Genomic DNA, 21,198 nt, shown 5'->3' with positions numbered 1-21,198 from the left:
GCCTGCCTGGCGGTCCTCGCTCCCGCCAGCGAGCATGGCGACCCACCAGCTGTCCTTCTCTGAGCTTCCTCACCAACCAGCTCTCATTCTGCCATCTTCCTGAACACGCAACACCTCCTCCAGCAAGCTCCACGCTGTCCAGCATTCATTCAACCAGGAGGCCAGCAACAGGCAACATCTTCTCTAACGAAGCTCCTGCACATCTACCTCCTTCAACACGCTACTCACCGAACGTCTCTACTGAGCAGCTCCTCACCACACGGCACCTCCAGCACCAGACTGTCTATCATATAACTTATATTATACAAGAAAACCACCTTAGAGTTTCCATCCATCCTGAGTGCTAGACAACATTATATCCACGAACCCTACAAATGGTGACTCCCGGAGATTAGCACTCACACAGGATGGAGGAGACACTGATCACGCTCCCAGTCTTCAAGCAGCATGGAAGAATGGCTTATCCACACAGAAGCAGCTCTGCTACTCTAAGCAGACACCAGCTCCTCTTCCTGCCCCAAGCACCACATCCTACCGACCCCAGCACACCCGTCCTGCCTCAGACGCCGACCCCGGCCCAGCAGTAACCCCTGCCGCCCCTGACGCGGCCTCTGTTCCTGAGTGCGGACCCACACACACACCCCTCTTTTCTCCCTCAGGTACTCCCTGCTAATGTCCTGCACCCTGCTGCTGTCGTGGACCCAGCTGCTGTCACGAGCCCTAATCCGCTTCTGCTGACGCAGCCCCTGCTCCTGACCCAGGCCCACACACACCCCAGCAGGCGCATCTGACTACCCTGTACCTGTCATGAGGGAAGCACAACATTCATCGCCTCCACACACCCTTTTTCTCCCTTCTCCCACAGATAGTGTGTATCTAGACAGTTGTATTTCAGCGATCGGCTCATTCACGCCATCGCCGTTGTCTCACATGAGGCATGCACCGCCCGGTCTGCCTCACATGTGCTAAGCAACTCTACAGACAACAAGTCTCCTACACCGCCTGGAGGGAAGGGGGAGTATTGTAGTGGACGTCTCCCCTACAACTGCCTACAACTGCGTAGCCACAGCCACCAGCTGCTACCGCCTTCCCTAGCAACTAAACTAGCGGCGTCACCAGATGCGCCGCAGTATCCTAGCAACCGAGCCAAAGACCGGTTACTTCTCGGGTTTTCCCAACATGACTCATAGATGACTCACGGCTGCTGGGTATATAAGCTCTGTCTCTCCATTGAGATTCATTCTGGCCTCTCTTCTTGAACAAGCAACACCTCCTCCTCCGCCGCTGCCTGGCGGCCCTCGCTTCTCCTCCGCCTGCCTGGCGGTCCTCGCTCCCGCCAGCGAGCATGGCGACCCACCAGCTGTCCTTCTCTGAGCTTCCTCACCAACCAGCTCTCATTCTGCCCATCTTCCTGAACACGCAACACCTCCTCCAGCAAGCTCCACGCTGTCCAGCATTCATTCAACCAGGAGGCCAGCAACAGGCAACATCTTCTCTAACGAAGCTCCTGCACATCTACCTCCTTCAACACGCTACTCACCGAACGTCTCCACTGAGCAGCTCCTCACCACACGGCACCTCCAGCACCAGACTGTCTATCATATAACTTATATTATACAAGAAAACCACCTTAGAGTTTCCATCCATCCTGAGTGCTAGACAACATTATACCACGAATTCCTACAGGCTCATCTGAAGATCAGAAGGGTACAAGAAGAGGAGGATGTTGAAGTAGTGTAGTGTACCAGCCCTCCAACTAATGAGGGCAAGTGGCAAACCAACTGTAAATAATGTTAACAAAGTGGTCTAGAATCACAGTCTTCTAAAAGGACAGTCCTAAAAACTGGGCCAATCACGTGTTGGTACACAAATTCCAGATGCCTAGTTACTGGTAATACTGATGCATTACGCACATGTGCGAACACAGAACAACCAGACATTATTGGAATTAGTGAATCCTGGGGTCGAGATGATGTGTCGCAGGGTGAATTTTATTTGCCAGGTTATCACCCACCATTTAGAAAAGGCAAGACCACAAGATGTGGTGGGATACTACTGTATGTCAAGGAGTATCTGACTGCAACCATTAATGATGAGCTACTGTAAATGAAATGGGATCATCTGAATCTATTTAGTGTGATTTAATAACTCAAAACACGAGCAAGCTGACAGAAGGTGTGTACTATAGGACTGACTCAGGAAGTGGCAGAGCTCCGTAGAGTCATCCAGACAGCATCCAGAGCACAAGCCTTCATCATAATAGGGCAGATCTCATTGGAACATTCAAAATCTTGAAAGAGCTGGAGAACGTGAACCTGGAATATTTCTGTGTGATGTCAAACACCACCAACATGATAGGACATAACTACAAGCTCACCAAGTTATAATGCAGAACAAATATAAGGAAATAAGTTTTCACACACAGGGTATTAGACCTGTGGCATGGTCTACCAGCTCACGTTGTGGAATCAAGAACATATTGGGCTTCAAAATAGCCTTTGACAAAATTATCAAAAACAATGGAGGGATCCTACACAGGCCACTGGCCTCCTTCCCGCGACATGGCCATCTCTAATGGGTAGCCATTACGTAAATAAGGCAAACCTGTTAAGTTGGCAATGAAGTTAAAATACACATCACATCACATCTACAACGAAACAACTTTGTAAAGGATTGCCAACACGGTTTTATGCCGAGGCGCTCCTGCTTAACACAATTGCTCAACTTATTGGATATTTGGACCCATATTCTGGAATGGGGTGGTAATATCGACAATATATATACCTAGATTTTGCCAAGGCTTTCGACAGTGCACCCGATGAAAGGCTGAAAATCAAACTAGAAGGGTACGGAATTCAGGGAAATGTCCAAGCGTGGATAAAAGATTTTCTACATGACCACAAGCGGTGTGTGGTGATTAATGGCACGAAATCATCATCTGTACCTGTTACAAGCAATGTACCACAGGGCAGTGTATTGGGTCCACTGTTGTTTGTTCCTTTCATAAATGACATGCCTGACGTTGTACACCCCTCCATACAAATGTTTGCCGATGACGCCAAGTTATTTCGGGAAATAAAAAACCAAGCGGACTGTGAAGAGCTGCAGAAAGATCTCTGTGAGCTCCAAGAATGGTCGAAGAAATGGCTACTGAGATTCAATGTCACGAAGTATAAGAGGATGCACCTGGGGCGTACCAACGGTAAGGAGGCATATCATGTCCCAATGGGATGAAGAAACTGCACTATTTGAGAATGAGTGTGAGAAGGACCTATGTGTGTATGTTGACAATGAGCTGAAGTTCTTGGGCCATTGCGAGAAAAAGGTAAATCAGGCAAATAAATTATTGGGTCTTATAAGAAGGTCGTTCAAATATCTAGACTGTCCGTCCCTCGTAATGATCTTCAAGAGCGAAGTGCTTCCCCATCTGGAGTAGTGTCACCCCGTCTGGTCCCCAAGATATGCTAGGGACTGTCAGTTGGTTGAAAATGTTCAAAGGGGGGCCACCAGACTGGTGCCTTCACTTCGGCACCTCAACTGCCTTGAGAGATTGGATTGCCTGAACTTGCCTAGCTTATACTACAGACGGGCAAGGAGCGACCTAATTGAGATGTATAAGCATCTCAAGGGGCACTACTCAGTCGAGTGTCTTAACTTGGAGCTGGCAGACGCTTGCCCCACACGGGGTTACAGCTCAAGATTGAAGAAGCCTCAAGTCCAGAAAACTGTGAGGACAAACTTTTTTGGAGCGAGTTGTGAACTCTTGGGACAATCTGCCGAAAAGTGTTGTGACGGCATCGGGTGTGAGTTCTTTCAAGACCAGATTTGACCAACACTGGAGCAGGTTCAGGTACATTCAGGAGCCGGTGCATGCCCAGTACCTGCCAACAGTGCATAACGTAGAGCCAGTACATACCTAGTACTTGCCAACAGTGTTTGACAGAGACGTGATCGATTGCCCTGGTACAGTACAGCAGTAGTGTGCATATCTTTCACTGCTATGTCATGGGTTCAAGTCTTAGCCTGGGACACATGTGGAAAAGTTGTTATCCAGCGTGACACTACCAAACATCACAGGTTTCCTCTACTTTTACTTTTTTACTTTTATAGTCTTCTCCACTGATCGGCTCGTTAGCCGCTTGGCCGGTTGGTCACGTCTTTTACGCACTGTTGGCGGGTACTCTGGATTCTTCCTTTAATAACACTGGACAGTAAAGTTCATAACAAATTAACAAATAAGGGACCAGTCACCCAAAGGGCTAGTAAGCTGGTAAATGGTGAAATATTAAATTAAATACAGGTGCTGAATAATGTTGTTCAGTTATTCTTTCTTTCACTTCCTCATTTTTTCACCTTTGTTATCACATTTTATCCAAATCTTAGGTACAACATATTTTAATTTAGTCATACCTATGTAGGTACTAATATGTACAAATATCTCTGTTTCTTCATATCTTACAGAAGTCAGGGTATTCATAGTTTCTCTGAAAAAAATTTTTCTCTTCTTTTTTCAGATATCGATATAAAAAGCAATCAGATGTGATCTTGCGGTGCCTTCCATATTTTTTTCTGATAGGTCAACCCAAATGTGCAACAACTGATGTTTTCCAGAGAATTAACATTCACCCAGATGTTATAGAACCCATGGTGAAAGGACCACATTGGTGGACCAGGAGGAGATATGGTAAAATTAATTTTTGGATATAATTTATGCCAGTCAAGTGTACAGTACCGTATAGCTCCTGTATTTAATATGTTCTAGTATTGCATATAATGTACAGTTCTATATAATAGTTTATGAGATGTGTTAATTTCCTATTTGTTATCTATCCCCTTAGGACCACCTTATTCTACTCATCCAGTCACACTCACAGAATATCTAGACGTCTTCAATGCATCTAAAATAGAAGGAGAAACAATAAATTCTTTTGAGGCACCTCATAAATGGTTTCATGAGAAAATCACCGGAGATTGCAGCACTTCCACTCTCTGGGATAGCAGTGCTACTATGAGTTACCTCCATTCAGTCATGTCAGGAGATGTGCATGAATTCATCACAAGGAAATTACTTGCAAGACGGCTTGTGTCAACTTTTACATCTGTTAAAAATTCTAGTCATGCAAAAATTAATTCATCAGAAAATACAAGAGTAAATGATGTTGATGAACATCTGCAAGAATTTAAATATCCTCAGTATCATGGAACTCAAGATGGTATAGTGCTTCCCTTTACAGTGGCTGATGCTATACATTCTGTCCTTCCAAAATCTCAGATCATTGCAGTGATTCGGGAACCTGTGTCACGGTAAGATGTAACAGTACTGTATTCAGTTTTCAATATGTTCATTTCAATTCAAGGTTTAGCTTTATAAAAACCTTATCAACATTTCCTCTCTATCTCAGAAAGGTTTTATCCTTCCATTGATATACTTATCACCCAAAATTTCTTTCTAATTTATTGATTTATATAATATATTATTGTGAGCAAACAGTGATGATGTGTTTTATGTCAGTAGTATTCATTTGGACAAATGGTTGTACGTATTGTAGCAAACGAAACACAGGGTCAGAGAAACAACTTTACTCTTGACATCTCATCATGAAGGACAAGAAAGTCCTTCATGATGAGATGTGAAGAATAAAGTTTTCTATATGACCCTGTGTTTTGTTTGCTACCATACAACTAGTTTTGTCATTTCACCAATGTTTGTGGTATGTACAAATTTGTTCCTTTTTGCAGTCTGATTCAGACTTGTCATTCTGAACTCTGACTGAAACTTGCACCTTTCTGCATTCTCACCTCTAACAGTAGCTCAGCCTATTTCATTGGCTGTCCTTACATTGGTTTTTCATCCTGTATTGATGTCTTTATTTCTCTTTTAAGTCATATTTTGCATGTACAGTACAGTAATGCCTTGATTATTTGTTTACTTCTGTTTTCTACATTGGCTAAGCCATGTAACACTCCATCACTTGACTAAGTATAGCCAGTCCCAAATTTACAAATGTTTGGTTTACAAAAATCTGAAGTTATGATTTATGAAGGAAAAATCTGAAGTTGAAATTTTTTTCTCGTCATTTTCATAATTTTTCCAAAGTAATAATGAAAATATGGCAAAATAATGCAGTTTGTAGAGTATTACTCATTATATGCTTTTTATTTCACTAATTTACCTCATTACTGTCTTGATACTTGTAATGTTATTAAGTCTACAATAAGCTTTCAGTTTGTCATTATTCTCCTGCAACCCCATGTTACTGTACTTATTCCTTAAACTCTGGGAACAACTAGACTCCAGGGGTTATTTATTTTTTGGGGGGGGGGGGATTCAAATAAGCTAAAATTAATCCCCATTAGTTGGAATAATTGGTGCAGAACGGTTTTTGGATTGAGAGATTTACAGGTATGGAGACAAATTTTCATATTGTATCCCCGTAATTTTTCCCAGTACAGTACAGTAAGTCATCGTTTAATGTTGCCCCCGATAACGTTGTTTGTTATTACGTCGCTACTCTTTAGATACCGATAATTCGGTTAACGTCCCAACGACTCAATATCTCGTCTTGCCGCGCTACGCTCTCTCATCTTGGTGAGCTACCTCTCACTCGCAGAATGTCACAGCGTCCCCAAGCGTCGTCAGTCTTTGTTGGGCTTCCACAGCGTTCGTGCGTGTTTAAGTGTTTTTGCTCTTAATACTGTACAGGGTATTCTAACAATTCAAAATGGCTTCCAAGCGCCCATCAAGTGCTACTGATGCTAATGTTGTGAAGAAGCAATGTAAGACCATTAGCATTGCTACGAAAATGGAGGAGGAGCCACCCGTCGGGTCTCAATGACTTGCCGCCACCCTCCTCCTCTCATGCCCTCCTTCTCCGCTCCACTACCTCTGCCCATCAGTGAGTACAATACAAAATGCTTTAGTTTATTTATTCAGTATATATACTATTTTCTATAAAAATGCCATTGAATTTCTGTATATGTAATGTATTTCATGGGGCAAAAGGAGGCGCAGGAACGTAACTCCCGTATTTTATCTATTTCTTATGGGTAAAATTGATTCCGTTAACGTTGCGGCTTTCAGGAACGGAACCACGACATTAAGCGAGGACTTAATGTACTGGAAAAGGTTTTCCAGGGATTCCGACTAATGGAGAAATTACTGCACGTACTGTACTACTGTGTACATGGATGGGTTCCAGATGTAAACTTTGCCTCTCTCAAATAATAATAAAATGATGCGCCTGGTAGACTCACCAGCACAGTCACTCAGCCAGTTGCCTGATTGTCTGATTTCTCCACATATAATGTGTGGCAAATTGAATACAGTAAAAGAAAATATTCTGTACTGTACAGGTATTCTTAAATTTCATATGCTAATTATGTACAATGAAGATGTAGAGTTATAAGAGAAAGTGTGAATTTTGGAAGTGAGCAAAAGTTTAGAGGTGCGGATATTGGCAGTAACGCATGAGTGTGTGCGAGTGTAGTGTTAGCTGACTGATGGCAGCGTTCGCTTAAACAAAACAGCTGGAATCTAGGGGAACCTATCTCCAACTATAGAATGGAAATCAGTGTATTACTACAGTAATATATGTTTATTATACATGTTGGCTTAACATTTTATACTGTTCACTTTGTTTCAAATCTCTTCCGATTTCTCTTAAGTACAGGTATATAAATACAGGTAAAAATATATTACTGTACTGTATCGTACTGTATGCGTTTCACTTTTTATGTTTATAAGTAATTGGCTTTTAGTCATTGTGGACACCAAAAAGTAAATAAAAATAAAAACATGTTTTGTGGCATTTTAAGATGTTTTGGACTTGTTTTTTGAAGAAACTTATCAAAATTTTTATGACTACTTGTCCAAGAAAATGTGATCCGATTTATGAAAGGTATTTCAGAAACGGATCCTATATTCTACTGTACATTTCTGTATTACTGCCTTTATTTATAATTTTCTTATTATATTGGAAAAAGAATCCAATAACTGCAATAATTTATGTGGGCTAAATATGTCTTAAGAATAAAGTAGCGTTTTAGTGATATACAGCACTATACTAATAGCTGGATGTATTTTTACTTCCAGGTTATACTCAAGCTATCTTTTCTTTACCAAAAAAACAAATCTATCTCCTGAAAAGTTTGATCAGAATGTTAAGGAGTCAATACGGATGTGGCACGACTGTACCAGACAGTATTCTGACAGGACCTGTGCATACAACAAAACATTGCAAAATTGCTTGGTATGTATAAATAGTACATTCTGTGTATTTTTTCTGGTAGACAGGGAATCTTTGATTTCTTCAGGGAGTTATAACCCTGCTTTGCCATCGTTCCCAATCTGTAAAAATGGGTTGGCAACCGGGATATCATACCATCATGCAATCATGGAAATTGGCTATAAAACAGTGATGATGATGAAGATAATATACAGTCTTGTATTGGGGAATAATATGCCCTGATATTAGCAAATTCGTTATTCACAATGACTTTTAGGAATGCATCCTTTGTGATAACAGGTATTCCTGTACTCTAGTAAGTGTAGTGCCATTTGCTTGTACAGTCCTAGAAAATAAAATTACATAAGAAGAATGAGGATTGCCTTTGTATATTTACTGAACTCAAGGACGCTTTCTAATGTTGCCACAGTTTGGGAATACCTATATTACTGTATACTGTGTATACTTAACTAAATCTTATATATAATACAAAGCTTACCTTACATGTATGTTTTATAATTATTTAAATAACCAGTCTGCTTCAAATGGATTTATTTTGAAACAGTTTTTTGTAGTCATATCTACAGTATGTACAGTACTGTAAAGTAGCTAAAACAACTATCTGTGCATACTTTGTGGGAAACAATATGAGACCATGGACGATAAATTTTGGTATATGAGGGCTGTCACTAGTCACACATAAAATTTCATAGCATATCAACCCCCACCTGCACAGATAGTTGTTTTAGCTACTGTACCTGTTTATTATTAATAACGATAAAGATTTTTTTTGTCAACCATGGAAACTATTGTACTGTACTAAATTTTTATTAGGTTTTCCTACTGTATTTTGTGTTGTTTCAAGCGAATCTGACCTTCATTTCCGTCGCAAATGACCGGTTATGGAGATACAGTACGATCCCCCTCCCCCCAGTTACCAACAATATTGGTTGTTCAAGTGGGCAGGTCTTTGAAGTAGAGGGAAAATGTGGGGTACAATACTAAAAAGAACATCAAACAAACCTTTCAAAACCTTACCTAACTATTACCTAGCCTGTAAAATGGTTAAGAATCCCTCCCCATCTGAACACTGAAAACACTGCCACCATCACATACTAAACACCCAAACAAGATTAAGGTAAGGTATTATAGTTTTAGTATTTTTATAAATCTGGTAAGATTTTCAAAGGCTTGTTTGGTGTTCTTTTTAGTATTTTACCCCAGATTTTCCCTCTACAGTACTTAAAAACCCTGCCCTCTTGAACAACTAATATTGTTGGTTATTGGAGGATCATATCTCCATAACGGCTCATTTGTGACAGAAACGAAGGCCAGATTTGCTTGAAATAAAACATAATACACTTAGAAAACCCATTTTTGTTAGTAATTTCTGTGGTTGCCAAAAAACGAATCTTTACCGTAATAACTGTCAAATATCAGAATTATCACTAATTTTATGCAATGTTTTTTTGGAATTGAAAATTATAAAAAATTCTCTCTTTTTCACAGGGTGTACGTTTATACAATGGTTTATACAGTGTGTTCCTTCGTGACTGGTTGAAGGTGTTTGATCCAGAACAAGTGTTAGTAGTAAGGATGGAAGATTACCACCAAAATATTACCAACACCATTGCTACTATCTACAACCATCTTGGTTTAAGTATGTAAATATGAAATCTTTTTATTTTAATTTGTTGGATGTAATGTATTAAGAGATGTTATTGGTGTATTATATACTATACTAGCAGAAACGCCATGATAGGATGCCACCCTCCGGGAGGCTCCACATTGTCTCACTGTTCAGTCCCCAAAACTTCTTCTTCCATCAATAGTTCATTAACGGTGTGTGTAAGTTCCACCATGTTTTTCACTACAACGGTACAGCAAAGTATATTTTTTTAGCATTAAACTGTTATTATTTTATTGTCTAATCATCACTACCTACAGTATAACACCACCCATCATCACTACATATAACATCATCCATCATCACTACATATAACACCATCCATCATCACTACATATAACACCATCCATCATCACTACATATAACACCACCCATCATGACTACATATAACACCATCCATCATCACTACAGATCAATAAAGTAGTTTCCGAGATTCTCGTGTGGACACACAAACAGACAGACAGACAGACTTCTTTGTTTTATATAGATAGATAGATGAACTTGTTAATTTTTACAATTTTCAGATAAGAAATGTATTTAACACTGATTCATCGGTTTAAGTATGTACTGTACAGTTAGCAAAAACGTATCTCAATCCCTGCGGAGCGTAAAGATCTGAAACATCAGGCGACGACTTAAAACGTATTCCTGTAGTCATCATTACTTATTGGTAGTCCTGCTGCTGCTCTTGTATGGCAATGTTACTATAATTGCATTTCATGAAATTCCATACTGTTACCCTGAGTTGCAATTAAAAATATGTGTAGGCACATCGTATCTGAGGCTTGAAGATGGTAGTTACGCATAAATCTGCGTATCAGGACAAGGCGGAACCATTAAAAAAAGTGTTTTCCTCAGTGTCCACAAGAGTGGCTGCGAACAATCTTCGTGTGTTTGAGGAAAGACGGTTTGACACAGCGCTAACCTGCATTGTGTTCTCAGAAGAGGGTATAAGAAATAAATTGGCAAAGTTTAAGGTTCATAAGAGCCCTGGCCCTGACATGGTGCATCCTAGATTGCTAAGAGAGTTGAGCATTTTGCTAGCTATCGGAGAGTTCCGGGTTTGAGGGATTCCGTCTAACGGAGATATTACTGTATAACCCTCGACCTCCATGACCACGGTCGTCCTCTTAGTAAAGGAGAATACATATGCATTTAATTTTTATTTCCTACAAGGGAAATAATATCCTAATAACAGCTATTGTCATTAGCACAAATATAATTTAATGATTGAATAACACCTTAGTATACAGTATACAGTACTCTCAATTTAACGTAAGCCGATATATCCAATTTTTGATTGAGGAAGTATTTTTCCAGTATTTTTCACTCGATTTAGTGAACTTGTTTGCTAAATCGAGATTAATTCCGTTAAAGCGCTCACACCTACGGAGACACCTCAGACACTTGATATGTACATAGAAACATAGGAACATTATTCATGGCTTGCCTTAAACTATGGGGGTTTGGTGTTTGTTGTATAGATGGCCTGGCACAGGTATGGTATGACCCCCGAAAACCTGTGCCAGGCTTGAGGGGGTGATTTACTCCAGCCCAGCATCACCCTCCAGAAACACCTTGAGTACCTCTGGGGTGACTGGCTATGGAGTGGAACTGCAACTGCCAAAGAAGCTGAAGGATGGGGATAGTGGAGGAGTCGCTGACGTAGTAGCTGACGGAGTTGACAGTCCAGATGTTGAGGGTAGCGGAACATTGAGAGATGAATGGCTGCCGGTTCTTGGTCTTCTGAGGCCAGGAGCCTTAAAGAAGTCGTGTATCTTCGTCTGAACTGGAACACACAAGGCTTCTTGTTTTCTAACAACACTAGTCCTCATCTCCCTCAGAAGGTAATAAAAAGGTTGGAGATCTTTGAGTTTTGAGGTGATGAGGAAGTCAAGTAGTGCCTCGAGGGGCTGGGGGCAAGGAAACTTCAGCAGCTATCTCATCATCTGACTGGATGTGTACCCCAGGTTTCCATCATCAACCTCCAGCCACTCCTCGATCTCCTACACCTCCTTAACCTCCCCCCCCAGCACTGCAGATTACATTTCTGCAGTCTTCAACACTGAACCCCTCAAAATCTGCCCCCTCACCTTGCACCTCAAACCAGTTGGCACCAAACAAGGCATTATAGCAATGGACAAGGGTTCCCACACTGATCATATCCTAGCCTTTCTTGATGTTATGGACAACATCATACTGGTTGTAGTTCTTGTAGGCCTTCAGACCTCTCTCTCCTCTTATATCAGGCTCATCTTCAACAGGAGGGAAGCTCAACAACAAGAATGTCGTTAAGCATGAGCCGACAGTAGTGTCTTTTGAAGGAGTTGATGACACCCTAGTCCAATGGCTGGATTAAAGATCTTGTGTTTGAAGGCAAGTACTTCAGCTCTTATTTTCCCATTGATGGAGCACAAGACATCTGAGGAAGGTTGTACAGGAGCATTATCGAGGAGTAAAAGGCCTTCACATCATGATAATTTTATTTACTCCCTTTTCCTGCACTTGAAAGGACCAGGCAGCTGGGACGAAGCAGGTATCAAACCACTGCTTGGTTTATAAATGGGTATAATCCCATTGGCCTTTTAGTGTTGCCCACAACCTTGGGCTTGAGACGGTGGGTGCCATCAACATTTTCACAGACGAGAGTAACACACGATTCTTGCTCATCTTGTGCCCAAGGACACTTGCCTCTGCCCTCGCTGCCCATTTGTTGCTTGGCAAGACCTTCCACAAAAAACGTCTCATCGCCATTGTAGATTTGAAAATCTTGAAGAATATTTTCTCTCCTCAAAACTCTCATCTCTTCCTTTAAGGGAGCAACACTGGCCACATGAACACTGTAGTGTTCGCCGATAATCTTACAGTCATTAATGTTGTGCCGGCCACAAAACCGTACCACTCAACCACCACTAGCCTGGAGATTTTCTATTTTCAGCTTCTCTGCAAACCTCTGTCCAGCAGACCGCATCTCTGGGCCTAGCACAGGCAGCCTTTGAGCCCTCTGCTGTTTGTACCAGCTGTAGACTGCTTTGTCTAAGTCTTGATGGATTGATTTTTTCAAAGACTTTTTTCCATTGCCTTGTTCTTGGCACTGGCACTTGCCTCTTACCGCAGCCTGTAGTTCTTCAGTTGTTGCCTATTGCCTTTCAACTGGTACCCTTCTGTTTTGTCGATGTTGTACTCGGCCTTAAGAGTAACCACAGACATTCCCTTTTCAATTTATTCTATCATTTCTAACATTTGTCCAATTGTTAGCCATGCTCTTTTCATTTTCTCCCCCACACCACTTCCTTTCTGAAACTTATGAGAGACTTTCGGCATGATGGGAAAGCCCAGTAGTTAGTTGACCGAGAGATAGCAGTGAACAACACATGAGGTGGCGGTAGGACACAGACCGAGCGGGCGTAAGCAAACCCCACGTGCTGCTTTTGGCGTAGAATTTAATGGAATCATGCTCAATTTAGTGAAATAGTTTGCTAAATTGAGTGAACATAACGAAAAGATCGATTTAGCAGAAATTTCGATTTAATGGAAAGGGGTGCCTCGAATTAGTTCGTTAAATCGAGAAAATACTGTACCATATATTCATAATCGATTATAGCCAACCCCATTTACTTTCTAATGATTTTCTCCCATACATAAAATTTATGAAATGGCAACTCATCTTGGGTTTTACAACACTCCTCCTATTGTGTTGCCTAAATACTGTACTGTACATTGATATTTATTAATCACAAAGGTACTACATTGCACATGAATGCTTAATGTCATTCAAAATATTATTTGTGGTATTATTTGATAAAATTTTATCACAGAACATTGTACAAGGAAGAATTATCTAGTCAGAGGTACAGTTGCGGAAATATGTTTCTACACCCCCTGTGGTAACCCGTGTTCCCAAACGGCAATGTTGCAGTAGTCGCATCACTATTCATGAATAAATGGGTATTGGTCATGTAATGACAGAAGTGATTGATGGATAGGTTTGCTATAGGTCATATAGGTTGGCTGTTTGGGGACATGGGTTACCACAGGGGATGTAGGAACACATTTCCGCAACTGTACCAGCCTATCTGGTACATCAACACACCTGAAGTTACAGTGTTGCTCATTTTCGATTCTACCGGACCATGGGGTCTATATACTGTTTTACTGACTGTACTGTACTGTAATTACAATTACTGTATAAAACTTCTTGATTATCGCAATTATCAGGTATAAGCTGTATCAGTAATGAGTCTCCATTTAATAAGTGTTTTATTTGGTTTTGTTCCACAGTTTTATTTCCTGATTCATTGTATAAATTACTGAAATCTGGGAGACATACAGTATTATGTGCACTTATGAATATCAGCCATTATAGTTGTCTGGTTTGTACTTTTGGTCACTCATATTAAAGTCTAAGTTAACCCTTCTTATCTGGGGGTTGCTTTACAAATCACCCAAGTCAGGCCCTGGGGACTAAGCTGATCCCCCTCACTTGAAGGTTGTCACAGATTTTATCCCTTGCCATGTCAAGGCTCTGGATTAAACAGGCCCTTCGTACTTGGGTTTTCATCTCAACAAAGAGTAGACAACAGCATAAAGGTTTATGCTTTTTGCTTTCATTTTTCCCAGGTAGTACCTCCAGGAACAGTCAATGCCATGCATATAATTTATTGTTCCAACTTTTTAAACTTTTACAGGGAACTTAACTGAAGAAGAAGAGAAGAGGGTGAATATGGCTCCAGTTCGCAATAAGAACAGAAACAAACCAGATATTGGAAAGATGTTTGAATCCACAGCAAACATTCTTCGAGAATTTTATGAACCATACAATAGGGATTTGGCTTGTCTTTTACAGGACTCGAGATTTACCTGGCAAGATATTTATTCAAGGGTATGGCTATAACAACCTGTTACTGTGTACTTTACACATATTTTATGCATGTCATAGATGATATCACTTTCCTTACTTTACAACTGTCATAGTCTGTATCATCACCAGTCATTACTCTTGTACTGTATCTATCTATACTATATATTAGTTTGCATGAGAAGGTTGCTACTACTGTTGTATCCACAGTTTTCAACATTCTTTCCATCTTTCAATTAACTCTTCTTTCTTGCCCCCCCCCCCCCAAAAAAAAATATCTTAATTTTTGATATCCTCTATTTAGCATCTCTGTAAGATATTCATTGACATAGTGTCTCTGAGAGTTTTCTCTTCACTATCCCCTCATAGGTGCTGAGGATACATCACTGGCAATATATAAATAATATATTGTAACAGAAGATGTAGGAATGTCTCAAGCTGCTTGCATGCCTCATTAATAAAAAGCACACAACATGCTTCCTCCTCTTTCACTAACTATGTCATGACTAGTCTATCAGCTAGTCTTTACCATAGCTATGAAACATATTGTACCTGCATAGCCTGTCATAGAGAGATGTTCCAGTCACACAAGAAAGAGTTAATAAAATTTAGAAGTGACTACCGTATGCACTATAGGCAGCTACACTGTATATGCTACATATTGGTCAAAATTTATAAGATGTTTCCTAATACTAATTATGTAGATATGGTTAATTTTTAGTCGTGCGAGTTATTTATATTTGCCCTTTAATTTTTAGAATGAAGAACAACATCCTGACTAGCGTATAATATCCACACCTCTTGGCTAGAATGCAGTGGTAACACTTGGCAGAATGAAGGAGCCACAGTAAACTAGAATGAAGGGTCCATACCTCTAAGACTTCAAATGAGAAGTCATGCATGAAGACTGCCTGCCAACAAGGAGGCTCAAGATTAAGAATGTGTGAAGTACTGTGTCTGTCTCTTTAATGGAAGGACTGTACCAATGACTAATGAGCCGATCAGTGGTGAAGAGGATAAAAGTAAAAAAAAAGTAAAGATGAGGATGTCATGAGGCATTGATTAATGCAAGGGCGAACGAGCCAAAACCAAGTCTTGATAAAATGAGGTTTAAAGTTTGCACATATTCAAAATGTCATAGAACCTCCAAAAATTCATAAATTGTGTTCAATGAGGTTTCATTTTAAAGGCGATTTAATGCAGAATATGATCCTTGTAATAAATGAAGTGTGATGTATGATTTTGGTGCACAATAATGTCAAATAATGAAATGGTGTGAAATTTACATTCATGAAAATAATGAAATAATAAAGTTCTGTACACAAAACAATAAATTTATATTGTAATAAAGTAAAAAATAAATAAATAATGGTAACACTCACTCTAGATGATGATTATGTTCTGCTAAAGAACTTGGTAGAAGGGGGGTTAGGGTAGATATCTAGTAGTCTATCTGATCATGAGATACACCTTCCTCCTCCGGGATGCCAAAAGTAGAACGTAGCAGGCTTCTCATTAGTCGGCACGCTCCTTCTCAACATGCTGATTAGCTCAGGGATTAAGGCGGGTTGTGATTGGTCGCTGGGCCACTGACAAGTTCAACTTTACTCTCACCAAACACTGAAATTACTACGTATAGGCAGCACAGAGACGCTGGGAGTTTTACACCTTACGATTCAGTGGGATTTTGCCAGTAAACCAAAGGTGAACTCGTCATACCATCTTCTGTCATAGTAGAATGAAACTTTCAGGAATGAATGGTACAAAAATCGCATTTTTGCTCAGGTGGTGAGTTTGCCCTTGCATTAATCAATGCCTCATATACAGAATATCATACAGTCCTGTAATTTTTTAACAACTATAAATTGAAGCTTATCAAACCCATCAGGAAAGCAATATTTGATCTTTACAATCTTCAGAACATTAATTTTATCCACAATTTGTATTTATTGACTTAAAATATAAGAGAAAAAAGCATTTACATGTACTGTATTCTGAAGTATTGTACCTTAAATGAATTTGCAACATATTTTTATAAATTTAATGAAACTGAAAATTTTCACTGGCAGTAAATACATACATTAGTTTGTTTTTATTTAAGTTTAAATTCTTTAAATTTGAGAAAGCAAAAATAAAGAAAATTAGTTATGGTGCTTTCTTGGACAATTAGAAATACATTAATAATATTATCATGAACTTAAAATGTAACCCAAGTAATGTACAGGGAAAACTTAATTACTGCACAATGATTTACTGTACTTAGAATAATCCTCCTACTTAAGGATTTCTGCTATGATTACATAAATATCATGTATTTAAAATTTAAATATTTGACATTAATATTATGTAAAAGAAAGTAAATGACAATTTCAATGATAATATTACGTATTAGTGTTATTGATTTTTTTTATAAAAATTATCATCTAGCCTCTAAGAGGCTGTTTATAACTAAATAAAATACCTGTATGTCATAAACTAACAAAAGATGTTTGTTTCTTTAGGAAATTGTAACAATAATCATATATCTGCTACAGTAGCATGATAATTTTAATAAAACTTGAGTAGATGTACAGTTGCATTCAAAATTCTCTTGAACACTTTCTAGCAATATCTGGTCTCTTGTAGGTAAGTGTTAAAATTGTAATCCCCTTAACTACAAGTGATCGCATAACACACCTGCCCTCGCTCGTGTAACCAGCGTTATTTATCTTTGCGTAACCTTGCGATTGCTGTGATATTTGCCGTTATTGGTGAGAGGAAAACACCATCATTCAGATTTTGCTCTGTTTTGGTGACTGTGAAGTGATTAATAAATTTTTTATGGGTAATGGAAATTTCTGGAGGTCAAAGATTCTGGATAATGGGGAAATTTCAGTGCCAGTACAGTACTGTAGGGTAATTACACAATTGTATACAGGTAAAAGAAGATATTTGTTAATAAAGGAAAAACACTAAACTACGTGTTTACTTTGCAAGGTTATTCATAATTTTGTGTATTTCATTATAATTTTAAGGCTGCACTACCCAGCACCAGCTTTAATGAAAGGCCTTTTAAACTGAATTAATTGTGTTCCAAGCCATTTCATAAAAATGGAATTTTATTGTAGAAGATATTGCTAAGTGTAAAGAGAAATTTGGCTACAACTTTACCCTTTGTGTATTATATGAAGGTAATTGCTGACTTTTGATAGCACTGATACACAGTTCCATAGTAAAGACAATATCTTATCATAATGATTTTAAATCAATATTATGAGATCAGTTAGTACAGTACAGTACAGTACAATATACTGAATATGGAAAATTTTGAACTTTAAATATTACAAATTTTATTTATTTTTAATAGAAAACATTCATGACCAATTTCTCTATCAATAAGATTAAATTTCAAGTATTCAGTGCCATTTATCTCATCCTTTTGTTCGATTACTTAAATTACCTATTCATGTCATCTTAAAATCAGAACTTGATTATATCTAATATTAATAATAAAATATAACCATATCCTCTCTGGCTTTTAAAACCCATTTTGTTTACAAATACTGTACCCTGAATCATCAAATTGAGGAAGTTCTTTTTATCTGTGACACCTGACATCAGGCCTGTATACCAGGAGGAAATTTCACATTTTGTTCATTAATGTAAAGCTTCAGGAAAACTAAATTTGGAGCCAATGAGTGTTTTACTGTTATAACTTTGCCATTCATAATTCAACCATTTCAACTTAATAAATGTCCATTTGGTAAGCTAAAATTTTGAAGAATAATTCATGCTAAGTGAAACATACTGCGCTATAAATCCTAGGGTTCCCTGCTTGTAAGTTAGGCATAAATAAACTAGATTCCTAAAAATTTATGCAGCATGAATTCGTGAGATGCACATCCAATTTGCCAAGAACTTGTAGAAATACAGTAATTAGGTTACTGGAATCTTTTAAATGCACTCTCTCGCACAAAAATAAAGCACCCAAAGAAGAAAGAATGATAGATACTATGTACACTACTACATTGAAATATATTAACACTACAACCCTGTTAATAGCATTACACTTACTTTCAATAAGTGCCCAATTCCTCTGGTGAAGATTTCTGGTGAGTTCAAGAAAAATCTGTAGGCTTACTGTTCTTAAAATGTGCATAAAATTCAGGTAGAGCTCCTATACCTTGCTTAAGAATGGGGATGCCATTATAAATTGTGGGTTAGAGATACACTGTTATATGTCAGAGCTAATGTAAGGTTCCCACAAGATACTTTGGGTTGACTGTGGAACACACAAGATGCTGCTTCCTTGGTCTTGTGTTCTTCACCTTCATTCTTGTCCTTTATCTCTTCAGAAAGTCTGCACCAGCTGTGTGGCTTCTTACAAAGGTAGCTCCATTTGGTGCTCCTTCTGTTCATCTTCATCAGCAACAGACACATCATTGAATCCTTCATCAGTAATATCACTAGGAAGACCAACTAGGCCTTGCAATTTTCTCCAGGTTAAAATCTGCAAGCCCCGTGAAGTACCAGTTTTCATCTACAGTGTTGAGAAATGATGTAAAGATGCCTATCCCTGCAATGTCAGTGCAAGTATGCAAATAGCCCAGTCTCATATCCATGAAAATTCTATTAGCAAAAATGTCATATTGCACTACAGTACATACTTGGCCATGAAGCAGCAAACCTCCTGGTTGTCATATGTTAGAAGGAATGTTGAATCCTGATATAATCTATAATGAAAAACAGTGTTTGTAATCTACAAATCAGTCACATACTGTTTTTGATCCACAAGTAGATGCTAGATATTACTAAGTGTCAAGGTAATTTTGGCCACAACTGTATACTCAAGTATAGGTATTGTCTGTTATACAATTGATTGATATATGATTGATCAATTTTACAATGTTAAGAAATTAACACCAAATACAGCTATGGGATGGCTAAGATCTTATTTACGATGGCTGTTACCCAATGACTACCTGAATGCTTTTCCTGTATTGTCAGTGCTATGAAAAAGTGATGTGCAATAACTCGCAATATCTCAAGATATGAGGACGCAATCTTGGAATGGCGTAACACAGACAGCCTCCCATGCAGCTAACTTGGGTTTCTCAGCCCACCCCTAGTGAGTCTGGCTGAGCAGCTGAATTGTGTCACATCACCTAGATGATGGTTTGCATGTGGAAGAAGCTCTTTGTACATAAAATAATATATACAGTACTGTACTGTACCAGTAAATGTAAGGAATAAAGAAAAATATTACAAATAAATAAATGAAAAAAATATTGCATTGACATTCAGTAATCGTTCACTACACACGGGACACGAGGCGGAAAATGACTGAAAAACCCCACTCCGTTCCCCCTTACCACGCTCTGTAATAACTGCCATGCACGTAAGAAATGTTTACAGTATTCCCTTTATGTTTTTGTCCTTATAATAATTATTAATTTTTTGGGTACATTCTGTATAAAAGAAGAAGAAAATTATGTACTGTATGTCTACCTGAAATTATGAGTTTAAAAATAAGAGCTCCGAGTGCTAACTCTGGCTCTTCAGGGTCTCAAGAACAGAAACTATTTTTCCTCATATAAGTTATTAATACAATACAGGTCTACAACCCCTTATCCGCAATTCCAAAATCCGAAAAGCTCTGAAAACCAAGTTTTTTCGTGGAGCATCACTCGTGTACATGACATACCCAGAGTGACGCCATACATGACCCAACGCGGCCGAAGCTTGACCCACGCAGGTGTGAGACATCAGTTGTCTCAACGCTGCTACCAGTCACACGTGTGTCTGCTGCTCTCTGATATTTTTTGTGATTTTGAGTTTAATTTCACTATGAAAATGTCAAAAAGAGCTTCAGATACCCCTATGGGTAACAGTGAGAAGAAAAAAAGAAGTATCTCTCATTATCAACAGCACAGAAAGTGGAGTTATTTCAGAAGCTTGATTGTGGTGTGCCCGTGCAGCGACTTACTAAGAATATGGTGTAGGAACTACCACCATATATGACTTAAAGAAACAGAAAGACAAGTTGTTGAAGTTTTACACTGACAGTGATGACCATAAACTAATGAAAAATAGGAAAACATTGCATAGGGCAAAAAATGAAGATCTTGACAGTGTGCTGATTGAGTGGATTCAACAACGAAGAAGTGAACGTATGCCACTGACTGGTTTGCTGGTCATGAAACAAGCTAGAATATACCATGAACTGAACATTGAAGGCGAGTGTGAATATTCAGAAGGTTCGTTACAGAAATATTAATGTGTTTGCTTACGGGGTGCTGCCACACACCCCACTAGGGTGTTACCATAATATACAGTACCTTATGTGCCGTACTACCGTTCTGAAATCCAAAAAATTCTGAATTCCGAAACACATCTGGCCCCAGGGGTTTCGGATAAGGGATTGTGAACCTGTACTGTATCATTACAGT

The 21,198-nt window shown here is 39.1% G+C and overlaps 1 protein-coding gene across 3 annotated transcripts in view; it reads left to right on the top strand.

Moving 5' to 3' along the window:
- Positions 1-18,277, top strand: part of LOC121869961 (carbohydrate sulfotransferase 15-like) — a 37,640-nt gene extending 19,363 nt beyond the window's left edge. For 2 of the 3 annotated variants that reach the window (XM_042371571.1, XM_042371573.1), the window contains 6 exons: positions 4,515-4,684; positions 4,839-5,304; positions 8,093-8,249; positions 9,735-9,885; positions 14,601-14,794; positions 15,529-18,277. In XM_042371571.1, coding sequence (XP_042227505.1) covers positions 4,515-4,684; positions 4,839-5,304; positions 8,093-8,249; positions 9,735-9,885; positions 14,601-14,794; positions 15,529-15,552 — 1,162 coding nt within the window. In that variant the 3' untranslated portion in view covers positions 15,553-18,277. The remainder of the gene's footprint in view (positions 1-4,514; positions 4,685-4,838; positions 5,305-8,092; positions 8,250-9,734; positions 9,886-14,600; positions 14,795-15,528) is intronic. The other variant, XM_042371572.1, reaches the window with a different exon arrangement.
- The last annotated feature ends 2,921 nt before the right edge of the window (positions 18,278-21,198 follow it).

Source organism: Homarus americanus, unplaced genomic scaffold (genome assembly GCF_018991925.1).
Source record: "Homarus americanus isolate GMGI-L3 unplaced genomic scaffold, GMGI_Hamer_2.0 scaffold14467, whole genome shotgun sequence".
Taxonomy (NCBI): Eukaryota; Metazoa; Arthropoda; class Malacostraca; order Decapoda; family Nephropidae; genus Homarus; species Homarus americanus.
This window is presented reverse-complemented; position numbering and strand designations above follow the sequence as displayed.